General features: G+C 34.9%; 1 protein-coding gene across 16 annotated transcripts in view; it reads left to right on the plus strand.

Annotated features, from left to right (window-relative positions):
• Positions 1 to 16,259, plus strand: part of LOC128869310 (protein groucho) — a 36,484-nt gene extending 20,225 nt beyond the window's left edge. For 13 of the 16 annotated variants that reach the window (XM_054111894.1, XM_054111882.1, XM_054111859.1 and 10 more), the window contains 8 exons: positions 10,008 to 10,214; positions 10,298 to 10,396; positions 11,925 to 11,981; positions 12,239 to 12,421; positions 12,501 to 12,775; positions 12,884 to 13,557; positions 13,619 to 13,818; positions 14,855 to 16,259. In XM_054111894.1, coding sequence (XP_053967869.1) covers positions 10,008 to 10,214; positions 10,298 to 10,396; positions 11,925 to 11,981; positions 12,239 to 12,421; positions 12,501 to 12,775; positions 12,884 to 13,557; positions 13,619 to 13,818; positions 14,855 to 14,962 — 1,803 coding nt within the window. In that variant the 3' untranslated portion in view covers positions 14,963 to 16,259. The remainder of the gene's footprint in view (positions 1 to 10,007; positions 10,215 to 10,297; positions 10,397 to 11,924; positions 11,982 to 12,238; positions 12,422 to 12,500; positions 12,776 to 12,883; positions 13,558 to 13,618; positions 13,819 to 14,854) is intronic. The other 3 variants (XM_054111911.1, XM_054111916.1, XM_054111923.1) reach the window with 3 other exon arrangements.
• The last annotated feature ends 231 nt before the right edge of the window (positions 16,260 to 16,490 follow it).

Below are 16,490 nucleotides of genomic sequence, written 5' to 3' on the forward strand. Positions count from 1 at the left end.
CCTACTTATATTCCTTTTTTTATTATGGCACTAGCAGCAAATGAGTGATACAAAATTTTCGTGTATTCGTTTTATGGAGAAATATTTAAATTTTTCAAAATTTAATGATAATTTTGGGCCAATTCAAACTTGCCCTTAATAAAATTTAATAGGCTATGAAACTGCGTACCCAAGTTTTTTTAAAGTCTCATTAAAAAGTTTTAAATTTTCATAAAAATTTGTAAAATTTTTATAAATCTTGTACAAAGTTTGAATCTTTGATTCATATGAATATTTTTTGCTGAATAAACTATATTTTATAATAAATTTATGGCAAATATACAAAAGGCAGAACTGGTCAAAATATCTAATTATTGTACATAACCATGGGTGCATATACTTGATGCATACAACCTTTATTAGATACTTGGCCGAGCTCCATCACCAATTTATGGAACAGTTTAATGTTGTCTTCGAATGGCTAATTGGTTTTTTATGACGAACTTTTTTCATGGACCGAGTGCTTTAGAAAGTCATTCGGCTACAGCGTCCGCCTCTCTCTTATTATTGCATTATGGCGTCAAGATTGTTCACATTTATCTTCCTTATTCACTCTTATTTTCTAAATTTCAAAATTGTTAGTCTTAATGGCGCACACATCAAATAAATCGTAACTACATTTGTTACCAGAATTTGTAGGATTTATTGTCAACCAAAGGTAATCACTTCAGATACCATCACATGGGCCATCAACCAGAGTAGAATAAGTATCATCAAAGATGTTTCGAAGAAACCAAACAATAGAACCAAAAAATTGAATGGTTGGTTAAAATATGCGGCATGGGCGGTGCTTGTATAGGGTCCGCCATATAACTTTACGGAATTAAAAATGCTATAAAAAAGAAACTACTCAATATTTTTCCAAAGTGTTTTTTTTATTTTGAAGTACAATCCTTCCGGTTAATGATGGAACACAACTTCATTCATATGGCTGCCTCGGCTAGCCATGCACCATCCCATACGATCGGTCCAATTTTTCAACACATTTTCGATTGTATGCGGCTGTATTTCAGCTATGACATCGCGTATGTTGGTCTTCAGTGCATCAATTGTTGCTGGTTTGTTGGCATAACACTGGTCTTCGACGGCACCCCAAAGATAATAATCCAACGGCGTCAAATCGCAGCTCCGAGGCGGCCAAACAATATCAGAATTTCGGCTGATAATGCGATCTTCGAAGACAGTGCCCATTGCCGTACGTAATTTTCGTACACATTCTGCAACATTACCATGATTTTCAAAGTAATGTCGCAGTATTTCCCAGCGTTCTTTGAGTGTATACACAACCATTTTCGTTCAGCGGAAGAATAAAACTAATTTTCTGTCAAATCAGATGACAGCTAAGTGTTACCATTCTTCAAATAATACCTAGTTCAAATCCGTAACGATAGATGGCGGGCCCTGAATAATTGTTCTTGTAATATAGGTACTAATTCGGCGATTTAACGCATCTTCATATACATACAAACCACTGCAATTTATCCGTGAACTCGCTATAGTTGAGATCAAAATATTAGTTCTTTCTTAAGCAATATTACTACGTGATCATCTTATTTATCTATTATATATTGTTGTTTAAAGATTACTTTTTAGTTGTATGTATGTTTGTATTTGAAAAAAAGTGTAATTGGTTTGACAGTGGAGAATTTTAATTATTTATGTTTTTTTTTTTCAATTGAGTAGTCTAAAATTGAGTGTAGTGAGTCTTGTTTTAATTTCCAGTTTTTTCTTAATTTTTCAGATGTGCCAAAACAAGTCATACATTGTAATTTAGTTCCAGAAAATTATTACGTTTAATTTGATCCTATCAGACTATTACATTTAGAAATACCAAATTTATTATCTACTGTAATAAAAGTTTAATATTGTTGTTGCTCAAGGGAAATTTTTTAAAGCTATGCTCTTGAAAGAAAAATTTACATAAAGTGGTGTGTAATAAAATAGAACCGCACCCTTTTTTTACATTATAAATTCCAATAACTAACTGCACTTTATTAATCACAAGCAATATGATAAGGGAATGCTTCCGAAAAATAGGGATTTAATATTTTATATATAGTACATCAGTGTCAGATAGACAGTAAATAGAGCCAATTAAAACAAACATTTTTTTTTTCACCACACAAAAATGTGGCATGAAAAGTTAGTTTCATATTCTTATTAGTACAATTGTAAATGTACTTAAATATAATTGCGCGAAAGATGACATTCCGGTCAAAAGCTAGTATATCTCACATAAAGTGAGTGACAAATGATAAGACCACCCCATATTGATGTATGCATACATGCATGGGCTTTTTAGTCTGAGTGTTTTAGGAGCCACCAAATCTTCTGGTGCTTCTTGGCTCGACCTTTTCATAATTCATATTTTTTTTCATACATGCATATATGTATATTTTTTTATTTTTTTTTTTTTTTCAAAATAACTATAATTATATTTAATTCTGTGAAAAAATCAAGTTCAAACATTATGCAAAAATTTTAAGCATTCATCCGATTTCCATGAAAATTTCACACTGCATTCAGAATTTTTAAAAAGTGTTGGAGTATGCAATTTTGTAACCTATTTCATTCTAGTATAATAAAGTGCAAGTTTATAGAGCTATAAAACTACGTACAATTTTTTTTCTGATTTTCTGGAAGTTTGCCGATTTTTTATAAATTTTAAACAAGGTTTGAAACTAAACAAGGTTTGATCTTTGTTATAGAATGAACTATAAAAGGTGCCGCAAAATTTTGTTTTTTAATCACTTTTGTACTGGATAAAAAAAATGATTTTGAGTGATGGAAATCTTTATTTTGACCTTTACGTGCCCATTGCTTGTTTATTCTTATACTGCAGCTGTATAGTTCACAAGTACCAAATATAATATGATTGACGTACGACGCCATTTGCCATAATTAAAAAAAAAATCTTTCGATATGGTGAATACTTTTGCGCCACTTTGTATTTTTATAAAAACATAATTGAGATTAAAACCAAAGAGTTATGTTGCGCATTATGCTATATATACTAAGTGGTGTTTTGTCGAAATTTTTTTTTACGTTTTCTGGCAAAAACAAAATTCTTTGACTTGCGTCTTTGCTGTAGAGACAGTCCTTGGCAGTACATAATGGACTATGAATAAGTTCGTGCGGTTTTACAACAGATGGCGTAACTTGATTATTATTCCATCGATCCACATTTCCAAACATTCATTGGAGAGCTACTGTCGTAAGGCACAAACGTCAGTATAAGTTTTTTATTTGAAGCGTAAACAACAATATTTTTACCACACTTGAAAATGTCGAATTTCGTGCCAAATAATGTGTTTTTGCGGGGAATTCTTCTTCATTATTTTAATATGAAGAAAAAAGCAGCCGAAAGTCATCGTATCTTGGTGGAAGTTTATGGTGAGCATGCTCTATCTGAGCGAACGTGCCAGAAGTGGTTTGCACGCTTTAAAAGTGGTGATTTTGGCTTGGAAGACGAAGAACGCGAGGGTGCGCCGCCAAAGTTCATGGATACCGAATTGGAGGAATTGCTCGATCAAGATCCGGCTCAAACGCAAGAAGAGGTTGCAAAAACTTTGGGAGTTGATCAATCAACCATTTCCAAACGTTTAAAAGCCATGGGAATGATCCGAAAGGTAGGCCATTGGGTGCCGTATGAATTGAAGCCAAGAGACGTTGAACGCCGTTTTATGGCATGCGAACAACTGCTTCAACGGCACAAAAGAAAGGGTTTTTTGCATCGAATTGTGACTGGCGATGAAAAGTGGGTCCATTACGACAATCCAAAACGTCGGGCAACGTATGGATACCCTGGCCATGCTTCAACATCGACGTCGGCGCAGAATATTCATGGCCTGAAGGTTATGCTGTGTATCTGGTGGGACCAGCTGGGTGTTGTGTATTATGAGCTACTGAAACCGAATGAAACGATTACGGGGGATGTCTACCGACGACAATTGATGCGTTTGAGCCGAGCACTGCGAGAAAAACGGCCGCAATACGCCGATAGACACGACAAAGTTATTTTGCAACATGACAATGCTCGGCCACATGTTGCACAAGTGGTCAAAACATACTTAGAAACGCTCAAATGGGATGTCCTACCCCACCCGCCGTATAGTCCAGGCCTTGCGCCATCCGATTACTATCTCTTCCGATCGATGCAACATGGCCTGGCTGACCAGCACTTCCGTAATTACGATGAAGTCAAAAAATGGATCGATTCGTGGATTGCGGCAAAACCGACCGAATTTTTCACAAAGGGAATCCGTGAATTGCCAGAAAGATGGGAAAAAGTAGTAGTAAGCGATTGACAATATTTTGAATATTAAATTTGTAACCATTTTACGTCAATAAAGTTTCAAATTTCGAAAAAAAAACGCACGAACTTATTCATAGTCCTATTACATATATAAATCCTGGTAAATTCGGCAACGTAGACTCGTTTGCATATAAGTTTTGTAAAACCTTTTGATTTGAATGCTTTGGTTAAGGGTGCATCTATTTTATCGGACAAGGCTGTGTATCAATATTTAAATGATACTACGACATTCTTGTTTCAATCACCTCCCTCTAATCGTTGAAAAAAATGTCTTATCTTTCTGAGTGGTCTTTTTTTTTGAAATTGGTTGAGACCTATTTACCCACATTTATTAATTAATTCATGAAAATATGGTGCATAGAATTTTTCTGTCAAAACGTTCCACAGCGAATTTGTTGCCAATTTCGTACTTATTTGTTTACACTTTGTTTAATACTCATATTCTAATACTTTGATTTCTTTTTCATTTTATTTTATGCTCGCTTTCATTCACAAAAAAAAAAATAAAATAAAAAAATCAAATGCAACAAAAATTGATAACAAACAAACAAAAAAAAATCCTTCACACACATCAATTTTTTTGATGTTGCTAACGCGCAGCATCAGCATCAGGGAATTCAACAACTTCTAGTAAGTTCCTTTTCCTCTTTCTAAATACGTTTATTACTGCTATTTCTCTACCACTAGTTTTATTATTCTATGTAATGCTCAGTTACTTGTTTAGCGTTTGTTTTTTCTTCTACTACTTTATTTTTCTAACAATTACGTTAGCTTAACATTTCATAAGGGCAATAAAAATAACAATAATGTTGACCGCATTTTACATGCACAAATACATATGTACATGTATAACAACAATATTCATAAAAGTTTAAATTTTGTCCTTTCGTGCGTGCGCATTCATGTCTGCTGTTGGCTGTTGGCGTTGGTTTGCTTCTCAGCCCAGTTGTTATTTTATACAAATATACATCAGCTTCTTTCGTTCCAAGTTCTCACGTTAATTTTGATTTGCTTTCATCTAAACTACAATATATTAATTTAGTTCTTAAACTTTTTCTGTTTTGATGTGTGTTCGTTCGCTCGTATAGCTTAACCTTAACATATTGTTATAAACCTTTTTCTAACGGGCGACATTTTTTCTTCTCTCTGCTTTGACAACTTTGGAGTCCGGCTCAACTATTTTAGTAATAACAATCCCAACCCCAGTTGTTGGATTGAGAATTTTTAACAAACGCTGTTTGTTTGAAGCTATGAAGTCTGATAATTGTGAGCATCTTATGATAGTTCCAAGAAAATAATTAGGTTGTTGTTGCAACAGCCTAAACATTCTCCATAAATGTTTGGGGTGGCCATGTTCCATTCGGGACAAAAGGAATTGGTTATTATGATGTTAAATGTTTGGGGAAGGCTGCTGGAGTAACAGTCCTTGGCCAGATGTTAATCCGGGTTGTAGAACTGATTGTGGTGGTTCCATTTTTAAGGGGAAAAGAATTTGGTCGACCACTGCGGATGTTGTGGGGAGTGGTTGTAAGGTGTAAAAACGCGGAGAGTCAATCAAAATCTACAATTTGTGAGAAATGTGTAGTTCCCAAACAATTGAAAATTTTATATTGTTTTAATTAAAAATTTCTTATCCAATTTCAGTATTACGGAACACGTGTCTCGAATTAACCAAATATAAAAAAAAATACAAAAATGTATAAATTAAAAGGCTAACAGTTCACTTGACTTTGGCCGCGACGAACGCCGGCTTTAGAACAATTTTTGTTTTTAACCACTTCCAAGCCTAGGAATAATAAGCACACTTCCAACAAATAGTTCCGGGTAATTTCAAAATACATAGTTGTAGTCTAATTCTGCACTGAATGACAAAAATACTTAGGTTTTTACCTACACACACAGGGCTATTGGAGAGTCATGTCTGCTTTTTCTTAATTGGATTAACATTCTTATAGACATACTAAAACTAGTGCGAATACTGACTTCTCAAAATAGTATGTTATGTTTGAACATAAGCGTTAAAAAAGTGCCCCACTTCAACTCAAAATTCCGTACGCTTTCAAGTTAACTGTAACTTTGCAAAGGTTGTCCAGATCTGCTTCTACAATTTATCCTTATGTGCGTCTTAATACTGTTTCACAAATGGAAACACAAGCAGTTTCGTGCCACCTCCAAACGGCATATGATTTTTATTAGGAGCTTTGACTGCTCATGGCAGAAATACACCCGGAGATTTCTCATTACTTGCCTGACATGACTTGGCTGACAGTTACTTCAGCGTCCGCATTGGTTTCAAATTTAGCCGACCACTTCTTGTAGAGTTATGCACTCCTTTGTTATTTATAAATCCATTTGATATACGCTTCATGATCTCTCGTTAATCTACAATTTTCAACAGACTTTAAAGAATTTTCTTTCGTAAAATAGTTATGATTTTCAAGAAATGCTTCTTTGAGGCGAAAATTTACTCGTAGCTTTGTCACTGACGATCGGCGACGCCTAAGAAACTTTGAGATCGATCACGACGATTTTTTATTTCCATAGGTTCGAGAGTATACCCCGAAATAAGCTAATTGAGAATTAAATTACCTACTAAGATTTACTTATTAATTCGGTATGCGAAGCGGAATAAGATATTTTGGGTTTCTGTATAAAATTAAGGTTTTAGTTAGTTTAGTTCTCGAGTTCCTGGAGTTCACAAAGGTGTTCTTAAAATCATAAAATATTTCTTTTAGTACAGTTAAAGGAAAAGAGCTTTTGACTATCATTTAATTCGAGTTTTATTATTTGTCTTTATTTCATGTCTTTATCACATGCGCATTTATCAAAATATTGCTTCATTTTGATTTTTGTATTTTTCGCTTTTCTTGCATTATTTCCGCCTTGCATGGCATTGCACTTTTTTGCCAGTCGCTCCGATTTTGCTATCTACCCAAACGTGTGAACTGTTCCTTATTATACGATATATAATAGTTTGAAGTGTTTGTTTTAATCATTTGTTTTTAAGTTTAGTATTTCTCACAATTTTCATTTATGTTTAAACTGCTGTCAAATCGATTTTTGTTTTAATAAAAAAATGCTGATAGAAAAACATTATAGAGTTTATGAAAATATGATAGCACAGAACCAAGTTGTGCAAATTTAAAATTTTAGCCTATTCGTTCATTAAATATTTGGAAATATGCATACATACATACATACAAATGTTTTTTCTTTTCGCTGAGTCTTTTGTTTAACTTATTTTTATTTTCTCTCCTTTTTGTGCTTCAAATTCTTATTTATTTGCATTTTTTTTACATTTTTTACTCTCCCATCGAGGTCTTTAGACTAGGATTTTGTTTTTTTTTTCTGAGTTTTTGAATTTCGTTGCCTAGTTTTAAAAATATTCGAATGTTATGCAAACCAATTACGTACGTTAGGGTGCCTCATTCTCAATACAACACAAAAATCGGTACTGTTTTTCCGGAATTACAATGCGAATTATATTGTAAAATGTATTATTTTTTAAGATTTCCGTGAAAATATTTCGGAAGATATTCAAATTATTTTAAGCAGGATACAATTTACGTTAGTTTGTTTTGTGACATTTGTAAGGGGCATTCCAAAGTAAAACGTAATTTTTTGGCAAAATTGATTTATTTTACTTATAATAGTCGCTTTCTGTAGTGTAGTCGTAGTGTATCAAATCCTTTGACGGAAGTATTTTAGGATGTCGGTACAAGCCGTTTGATCATTGAATTCTATATCCATAAAACGTATTCCTTTCAAATGCTGTTTTCCATACATCACTGCCAGATCACTGTACTCAACAATGCTGCGGAAAGCCTTCTGATGTCCTCAGAACAACAATTACTTAGTGAGAAGCGGCTCTGCTTCTAGTTCAGGACCATGCACTATGCACTGTTGCTGTAGAAATATTACCTCAAAGAACCAACAGAAAACCTCTGGAAGTCGAGCCCTTTCCAATAATGCTAGAAACCATATCTTTGAATGCCCTAATACAATTCATAGAGATATATAAAAACCATACGATCTGGCAGTCGATGAAAGACATTCATCGAGAGACTATCATCACCACCTTTATAAACTCTTTTGCAATGAATGCCGTAATCACTGACCAAACATCCTCTATTGCAGACAAATAGCTCCAGTAGGCTCATGAGATCCTCGTTATACCTTCGCTTTTACAATTTGGGAAGTAATCGTAGTTCGCATGACACTAATAATCTTTTCGCCGGTCCTCTCACACCAACACATCGAGCACCTAACATCTCTTTGAGCCTATCATTGAATACATCTGTTGGGATAGATGATTGAATGAATGAATGAATAAAATTTGAGGTATCCACTTCGAACTCATGGTCTTTTGTGCCCTCTACAGTACCTCATCCAAACCCAATTGCCTTATTAAACTACTTATGATAGAGCTGGGCTGAGCGTATATGCCTTTCTTCTGGCTAAATCTGATCGATATGTTTCAACCTTCTCTGCACTATAGCATCATATTCAAGAAGAAGGTGTGTTGGAGCCACCGGGTATTGGTCGCAGAAACGAAAGAAGTCAGTGGAGTATATCTCAATCCTGGGCAGACAACTGCGCAATCTGCAATGACCTGTGAGAAAGCCCGTGAGCATTCTCGGTTTATCCTTAAGGAGGGTTAAGAGTTATCACATACTCCCCATTATTGATATACATACATATATTGATTAGTCACTTCAAATGATTTGCCCAAAACCTTTTTCTTTGCATTGGGGGCACAAAACTACTACCACTTCAGACGCTATAGCTTTGCTTCTATTCGTCAAAATGCCAGTGACGGATCAACTTTTGCTGGCATTGCAATTGCCAATAGGTACTTTTATGATAAATACTTATTTTTAAAAGTTCCCTCTACTTTGGAAAGCGCCTTGTATTCTAAAATGCGCTTGTTGGAGTGAAGAAATTTTTTGTATCTAAGAAATTTCGCAAAGTTTCGCAAGTTTTTCAAAGACATTTTTGTTTCATTTGATTTTGTATGCCGTAACTTGGGTTTGGGCTACGATCGATCGTGTAACTGGCATGGCTAATTCGAATTTTTATTTAGAAAGTTTGATGATAAAATTAGTTTTAAAAATCGAGTGCTTCACATGTTTTTAACACAGCTTTTTACGCAATTAAATTTATTAATTTTAATTATTCTCAAAAGTGCACATACTCGTAGTACATTAATTGCTTTTCATTGTACAAAAATTGCTTTTCATACCTACTCAGATCATTTAAAAGTTCGAAATTCGTGATTCTCATATTTCAATATTTCCTTGATATCATCGAATTGCCGCGTGAAAGTTTATACGCTTTTCCGATATATGCAAAAAGTAGACATTTTTTTGTTCAAAAAAGTAAAATATAAACCTGTCACACTGTGGGTCTCATCATTGAATTGTTGTTTGTTAACTCTTTTTGAATGTGTGTTTTAAGTCCTTATTTAATGAATTTCTTTAATTTAACTCTTTCTATGCTTACCCTAAAATATTTTAATATAATATAATATATATATATATGAGTTTATTATTAATAAAATACACATAATATGAATAAATTAACAATTATCATCTATTCTCTCTCCATCTCTCTCTCTTTCTTTTAATATCGCTACCGTAATTTATATATGCAGCAGCAAATACACGCACAACAAGTGCCCGGTGGACCGCCACAACCGATGGCCGGCTTAGCGCCACTAGCTGGCCCATTCGGTGCTTTGGGCGCTTCAATGGGCTTGCCACACGCGCCACAAGGCCTGCTGAAAGCACCAACAGACCATCATCGTCCCGACATCAAGCCAACCGGGTTGGATGGGCCAGCTGGCGCTGAAGAGCGTTTGGTAAGTGTATAAATTTGGGATGCCATTATATTCTTAATAGAGATAACTAATTTTAACCTTTTCTTATTTCTTAATAACTACAGCGCAATTCAGTGTCACCAGCTGATCGTGAGAAATATCGCACACGTTCACCATTAGACATCGAAAATGATGTGAAGCGTCGAAAAGACGAGAAACTACAAGTGAGTATGGATAGTATATGAATATGTACCGTACCACATATATAGGCTTAGCATTGAACGGGCAAAATTTTGGAATGTAAAGTTTAAACGTAATGATTTAATAAATGATTATTTGATTGTGTATGAAGCTTTAACCACCTCTGTATCTACCTAACAGTAATTAGTATTATAACAATACAAAAATCCAATTTTACTATAATTTTACCACCTACATCATAACCACCACCACCATCATCACCACCACTGTCCTGCTCGCCTAGACAATATTATAAAAATGAAAATAAAATATTTAAACAATTATGAAACTTATGCATTTGTAAGCGCCCATTGAATGCGTTAATGAAATGCTTTACTTTGGCTTTGGTTAAATAACTTATACCTATAACTAACTGTCGCATTGAACGATTACAAAGTTCTATTGTTGTTTTGTATTGGCATTTATTAATGTACTTACTACAATGTATACATTGTTATTGTTGTTAAAAAGAATATATCTAAGAAAATGAATTGTATTAAATGCTGAAAAAATGTCAAAAAGGCTTCCTGAATAATGCCTTCAGTCATAAATATTGTAAACCAAACCACATTTAAAAAGCTAAGTCGTTGCTAAATTTTCTACAGTAAAATCGTAAAACTCAACTCACCATATAATATATGTTTTGTTCCTCGAAAATAACAAACATAAAAAATGTTGAAATAAAGATGCAAACAAGAAAAAATTCAATAAGAATAGCAGCAGGATGGCGCTGTGCCGTGCACGTCTGCCCTTCAGTACCAGTACCGTTAATTTACTTTGATTGCTTACTCAACTATTGTAAATGTAATTAAATATGGTTTTAGCTCTAATTTTAGCCTTAATTTAGTTTTCTCATAACTATGTGTAGTTGGTTTGTTGTAGTAGTAGTAGTGGCGTTTATTATTTTTGCTGTTATTATATAGTATTTCCTGCCTTACGTACAAGTAGTAGTATTCTGTGTCCGTCGTTTTGTATTTTTTGTTTTCATTTTTCTTTTCCATACATTTTTTGCCATTATGGCCGCTATTGATTGTTGAAATTATGTTGGAAAATCCTGGTATATTTGTTTTTATTTGTAGCTACAATTTGTTGGTGTTCAAAGTATGTAGTTAGTTTTAGTTACATAGCATTTTTGTTCAAAACTTAATCCATCCCTGAGCATCTTAATCGATACGATTTCCGAAACCACTATTTGTGGTACATAGGGAATGTGAATGTTTATTTGCCCGCTGACTTTTTGCCTTGCCTACCACTTCAACTAGCAATTTCTTTCACAATTTAGTTGCCATTGGCTGCTTGCAGATTTCTCTCTCCTGCTATTCACCTCTTTTGCTTCCGCTATTTTCTTTTCTGTATCGATTTAGCTTAATTGTGTTTTGTTTTAGTAAAAAGCATTTTTGTAGTATTTCCTATTAATTTGGCTTAGTCTAAATGCGAAAAAAATTTCAAAAACAAAAAAGAAAAACAGTTCGTGCGTTGATAACATTTTTTTATTTTTCAAAATTTTTGCAGGAGGATGAAGGAGAGAAAAGCGATCAAGATTTAGTCGTAGATGTTGCAAATGAAATGGTGAGTTGAGTTTGTTAACGTAAAGCAAAACAACGTTGACAGAACTAAAATAAATAAGAATAAACTAAATTAAATAAACCAAAAATATATTGTATACAGAGCTGATCCCAATTGCTCCACGCAACCGCTTCATTATTTTCACATAATTTTTTTTTTTATTATTATTTTTTTTTTTCAAAATCTAAAGAGTACCGAAATTTTTTGCTCACTTCATTTAATTGATTTTTTTTTCATTATTTTTTCTCGCTTTGTCACAGGAATCCCATTCGCCACGTCCGAACGGCGAACACATGTCAATGGAAGCGCGCGATCGTGAAAGTCTGAACGGCGAACGTCTCGATAAGCCGGGCAGCAGTGGTGTCAAACCGCCAACTGAAAGACCACCATCACGTTCCGGTTCCAGTTCGTCACGTTCAACTCCCAGCCTAAAAACTAAAGATGTAAGTGTGAAAAAGTTTGACATAATTTTAATATATGTATATTTTTTTAATTGTACGAAATTTGGTCTGTTATTTGCAGATGGACAAGCCAGGCACACCGGGCGCCAAGGCACGCACTCCCACCCCAAATGCTGCCGCACCAGCACCGGGCGTAAATCCCAAACAGCTGATGCCACAAGGTGGTCCACCGCCAGCCGGTTATCCAGCCTCACCGTATCAGCGGCCTGCTGACCCCTATCAGAGGCCACCATCCGATCCGGCATACGGTCGACCACCACCACTACCCTACGATCCGCATGCGCACGTACGAACAAATGGCATTCCACATCCTCAAGCGTTAACTGGTGGAAAGCCGTAAGTGAATACAAATCATTTCAGTTTAATTTTAATTTTAATAAAATCATATAAATGTATTTTTAATTCGAATTGGAATTTATCCATTTATTTTCATATTTTCAACAGTGCTTATTCGTTTCACATAAATGGTGAAGGCAGCTTGCAACCGGTGCCGTTCCCTTCAGATGCACTGGGCGGCGTCGGTATACCACGACATGCCCGTCAAATTAACACTCTATCGCACGGCGAAGTTGTGTGTGCCGTCACCATTTCGAATCCCACGAAGTATGTTTACACAGGCGGCAAGGGCTGCGTCAAAGTTTGGGACATCTCACAGCCGAATAATAAAAATCCAGTCAGCCAATTAGACTGTCTGCAACGTGACAATTATATACGCTCCGTGAAATTACTGCCCGATGGTCGTACGTTGATTGTGGGCGGCGAGGCGTCCAATCTCTCCATATGGGATTTGGCCAGTCCGACGCCACGCATTAAAGCCGAACTGACATCGGCAGCGCCGGCTTGTTATGCGTTAGCCATCAGTCCCGATTCAAAGGTGTGCTTCTCGTGTTGTAGTGATGGCAATATAGCTGTCTGGGATCTACACAATGAAATACTGGTGCGCCAATTCCAAGGGCACACTGATGGCGCCTCATGCATCGACATCAGCCCGGATGGTTCACGCCTGTGGACTGGCGGGCTAGATAATACGGTGCGCTCATGGGATTTGCGTGAGGGTCGCCAATTACAACAACACGATTTCAGTTCTCAAATATTCTCGCTTGGCTACTGTCCGACAGGTAATACCGAATTTGTAATGTTCTTGAAAAATTTCAATAAAACAAATGTTTTTGTTCGCAGGGGAATGGCTTGCTGTGGGTATGGAGAATTCACATGTCGAAGTATTGCACGCATCCAAGCCTGACAAATATCAGCTGCATCTACACGAAAGCTGTGTGCTCTCGTTACGTTTTGCCACCTGCGGCAAATGGTTCGTCTCCACAGGCAAGGATAATCTATTGAATGCCTGGCGAACACCTTATGGCGCTAGCATATTCCAGGTTAGCTACTTTTCTTTGTACCACAAAGCAGAGTAGGAGTTCCACTTATTAGAAAGTGTACACAATATTTTTTTGTGCTTTTACAACAAAATTATTATATTGCGTCCATAAATTAATAACATCCTTTTATAGTTTTGAACTTCAAATTATTGAAAATATTTATTCCATGCAGGGTATTTATTGCCTGGACTATCCTTTTTTATTGTTGTTTGGGCTATTTCCATATGCTGGACAGTTCAGATTCCTCTTAGCTCTTATTATAAATTGGAAAACCTGAGAAACATATCAGCTCTCCAAATCAATTAGTGCAATTAATGCAATAAATTAATGGATTTTTCGCGATTGTGCCCAACTTTGATTTGAAACCAACAGGCCTTCCTAAATTGTTATTTTTCCTCTTAACATAAAATTACCTAGAACAATTTTTTTACGTAATTTTTAGTTTATTCGTTTTTTCTTGAATAAGATGATACCTGTTTCATTTTTTCTTTTTGTTGTTGTTTAAGTTGTGTGCCTGGATATAAGTTTTGAACTCACAATATTGGGTGGGAGAGCATTTCAAGGACTGTTTTATGGTCCATCGCGTAATTTTAAGCCTTTTTATCTTCGTGGTTTTAACTTCAAAGAAATGTCCAGCTTGCTGTGTTTTGTTTTTACATAATAATTATAATCAAAGAAAAAAGTCTTCTACATTTTAGTAATTATTTTTTTTTTATTTTAATTTAAAAAAACCGGGGACAATCAGATGAACTATTAATAAAATAAAATTAATAATTAATAATTCTAATAGTACTAATTCTAACGGTCCTAGCAGCTGTTTTTGTAGCATGATAAAATATTCGTAATGTACGCCCAACTATTGTGAGAAAGTAGCGTTTTTGTTTTTGTAGTAGCGTTTCCGATCTAAGTTTGCGCTACATTGTATGAAATCTTTAAAAAATCGTAAGAAAATGTGTAACATTTCTAATAACTCGAACTTGTACTGTGTTCTCATAAGCTTTGATATAACGCTAACATTTCGATTTAATATTTGCAGTCGAAAGAAACTTCATCCGTACTTAGCTGCGACATATCAACCGATGACAAATACATAGTGACGGGTTCCGGCGACAAAAAGGCAACGGTTTACGAAGTTATTTACTAATATGTTTTCTTTTGTACATTTTTGCTATCACCTGAAGAAGAACGCTCGTTTTCTATGCGCAAACAGTTATATACCCACACAGCAGCAATCACATATTGTCACACACACTCATAGACGTGCATGCAAACCAAATTGTGAAAATAAGTTGCATAAAAATGTAAAATGTATGTGAGCGCGAAACCGAATGCGAATGCCGAATCGAAAGGGCAAAGAACATAAAAAATCGTCTTATAAGGACTTTGGTATGTCTCAAGAAAAGTAAAGCAGAATAAGCAAAGAATAATAAAAATAAAATACATGAGTAGTAAGAGCACAGAAAATTTGGGCATAAGAGTGAATATTCATATAAACCGACGTACATGGAGAAAATGGCGATGTGTAGCTGAACGTAAAAAGCAAATAGTGGTTAAAGTAAAGATTAACAAAAGCAAAAAAGGAATAAGAGAAACGAAAAAGTAAAATTGAAAATAAATAATTATAAATAATAACATAAACAAATTGTAGATTATAAGTAATTTTAAGTAAACTAAAGTTAAAGAGACAAGAAAAAAGCATAAAAATTAACGAAAAAACTAAGCATATAAACGCGCAGAAAGAGTAAAAGCAGAAAGTTATTAATGTATAATGAGATAGAACAAAAAAAACCACAAAAAAAAAAAAAAATGTAGAAACACCTTAAGCTAAGCAGACGAAAACAAAGCATGGGCTGCAAGAAAAAAAATCGCAGCACAGAAAGCAAAAAAATTTGCTTATTTGTGTAGAGCTGGGTTAAAAGTGAGCCATGTGGTGGAGACGGAGTAAAGTGGAGATTGTTGTTATATGTTGGCAACTGACAGCTGGCAAGCAGATAGTAGCGGTTACGAGAATTGAAGGCAAAAGCACAGGCTCCATCAACTGCAAAAAAGCCCTGATTTGTAAGGCAAAAGATTTTATATTTACACATTGTTGTTAATTGCTTGCAGTTGGTTAGGTGTAGCTAGTGGTGGCGTGTAGCAATTATAACACTGTAGTTGAATCTACACTACCGGTACAATTTGGATTTAATTTCGGCTAAGGATTTTGCTGTTACAACAACTACGCCAACAGTAACAGCAACAACGATCAGTGACATTTCCACTACCAATCCAACAACAACAACCAACTTAAGAAACATTTTGTTAGCACATATTGTATTTTATTAATGTATAATTATGCAAGTGACTAAAGAAATGAAATGTAGAAAAACGAAAAAAAAACCAAACAAAAAACGTGAAATAACAAACAAACGAAATATTATAATTAAAATTTCTTATGTTCAGGGATTTTATTGAACTTTAAATATTTGCTATTTGTAACAAAAAAACATTTCTTTCACACAACTTTAAAATACATACATACATATTTCATGACTAATATTTGAACAGCTAATTTCCTCCATTACCACCCGCCGCTTTGTCGAACTTCATGCCGCGGCCCGACGGAGGGATTGGCTTTTCGAAAGTGGCATCGTTGTGCGCCTTAAATTCTGCTACGCTTAGCTACCAGTGCT

This window comes from Anastrepha ludens, chromosome 2 (assembly GCF_028408465.1).
Source record: "Anastrepha ludens isolate Willacy chromosome 2, idAnaLude1.1, whole genome shotgun sequence".
Taxonomy (NCBI): domain Eukaryota; kingdom Metazoa; phylum Arthropoda; class Insecta; order Diptera; family Tephritidae; genus Anastrepha; species Anastrepha ludens.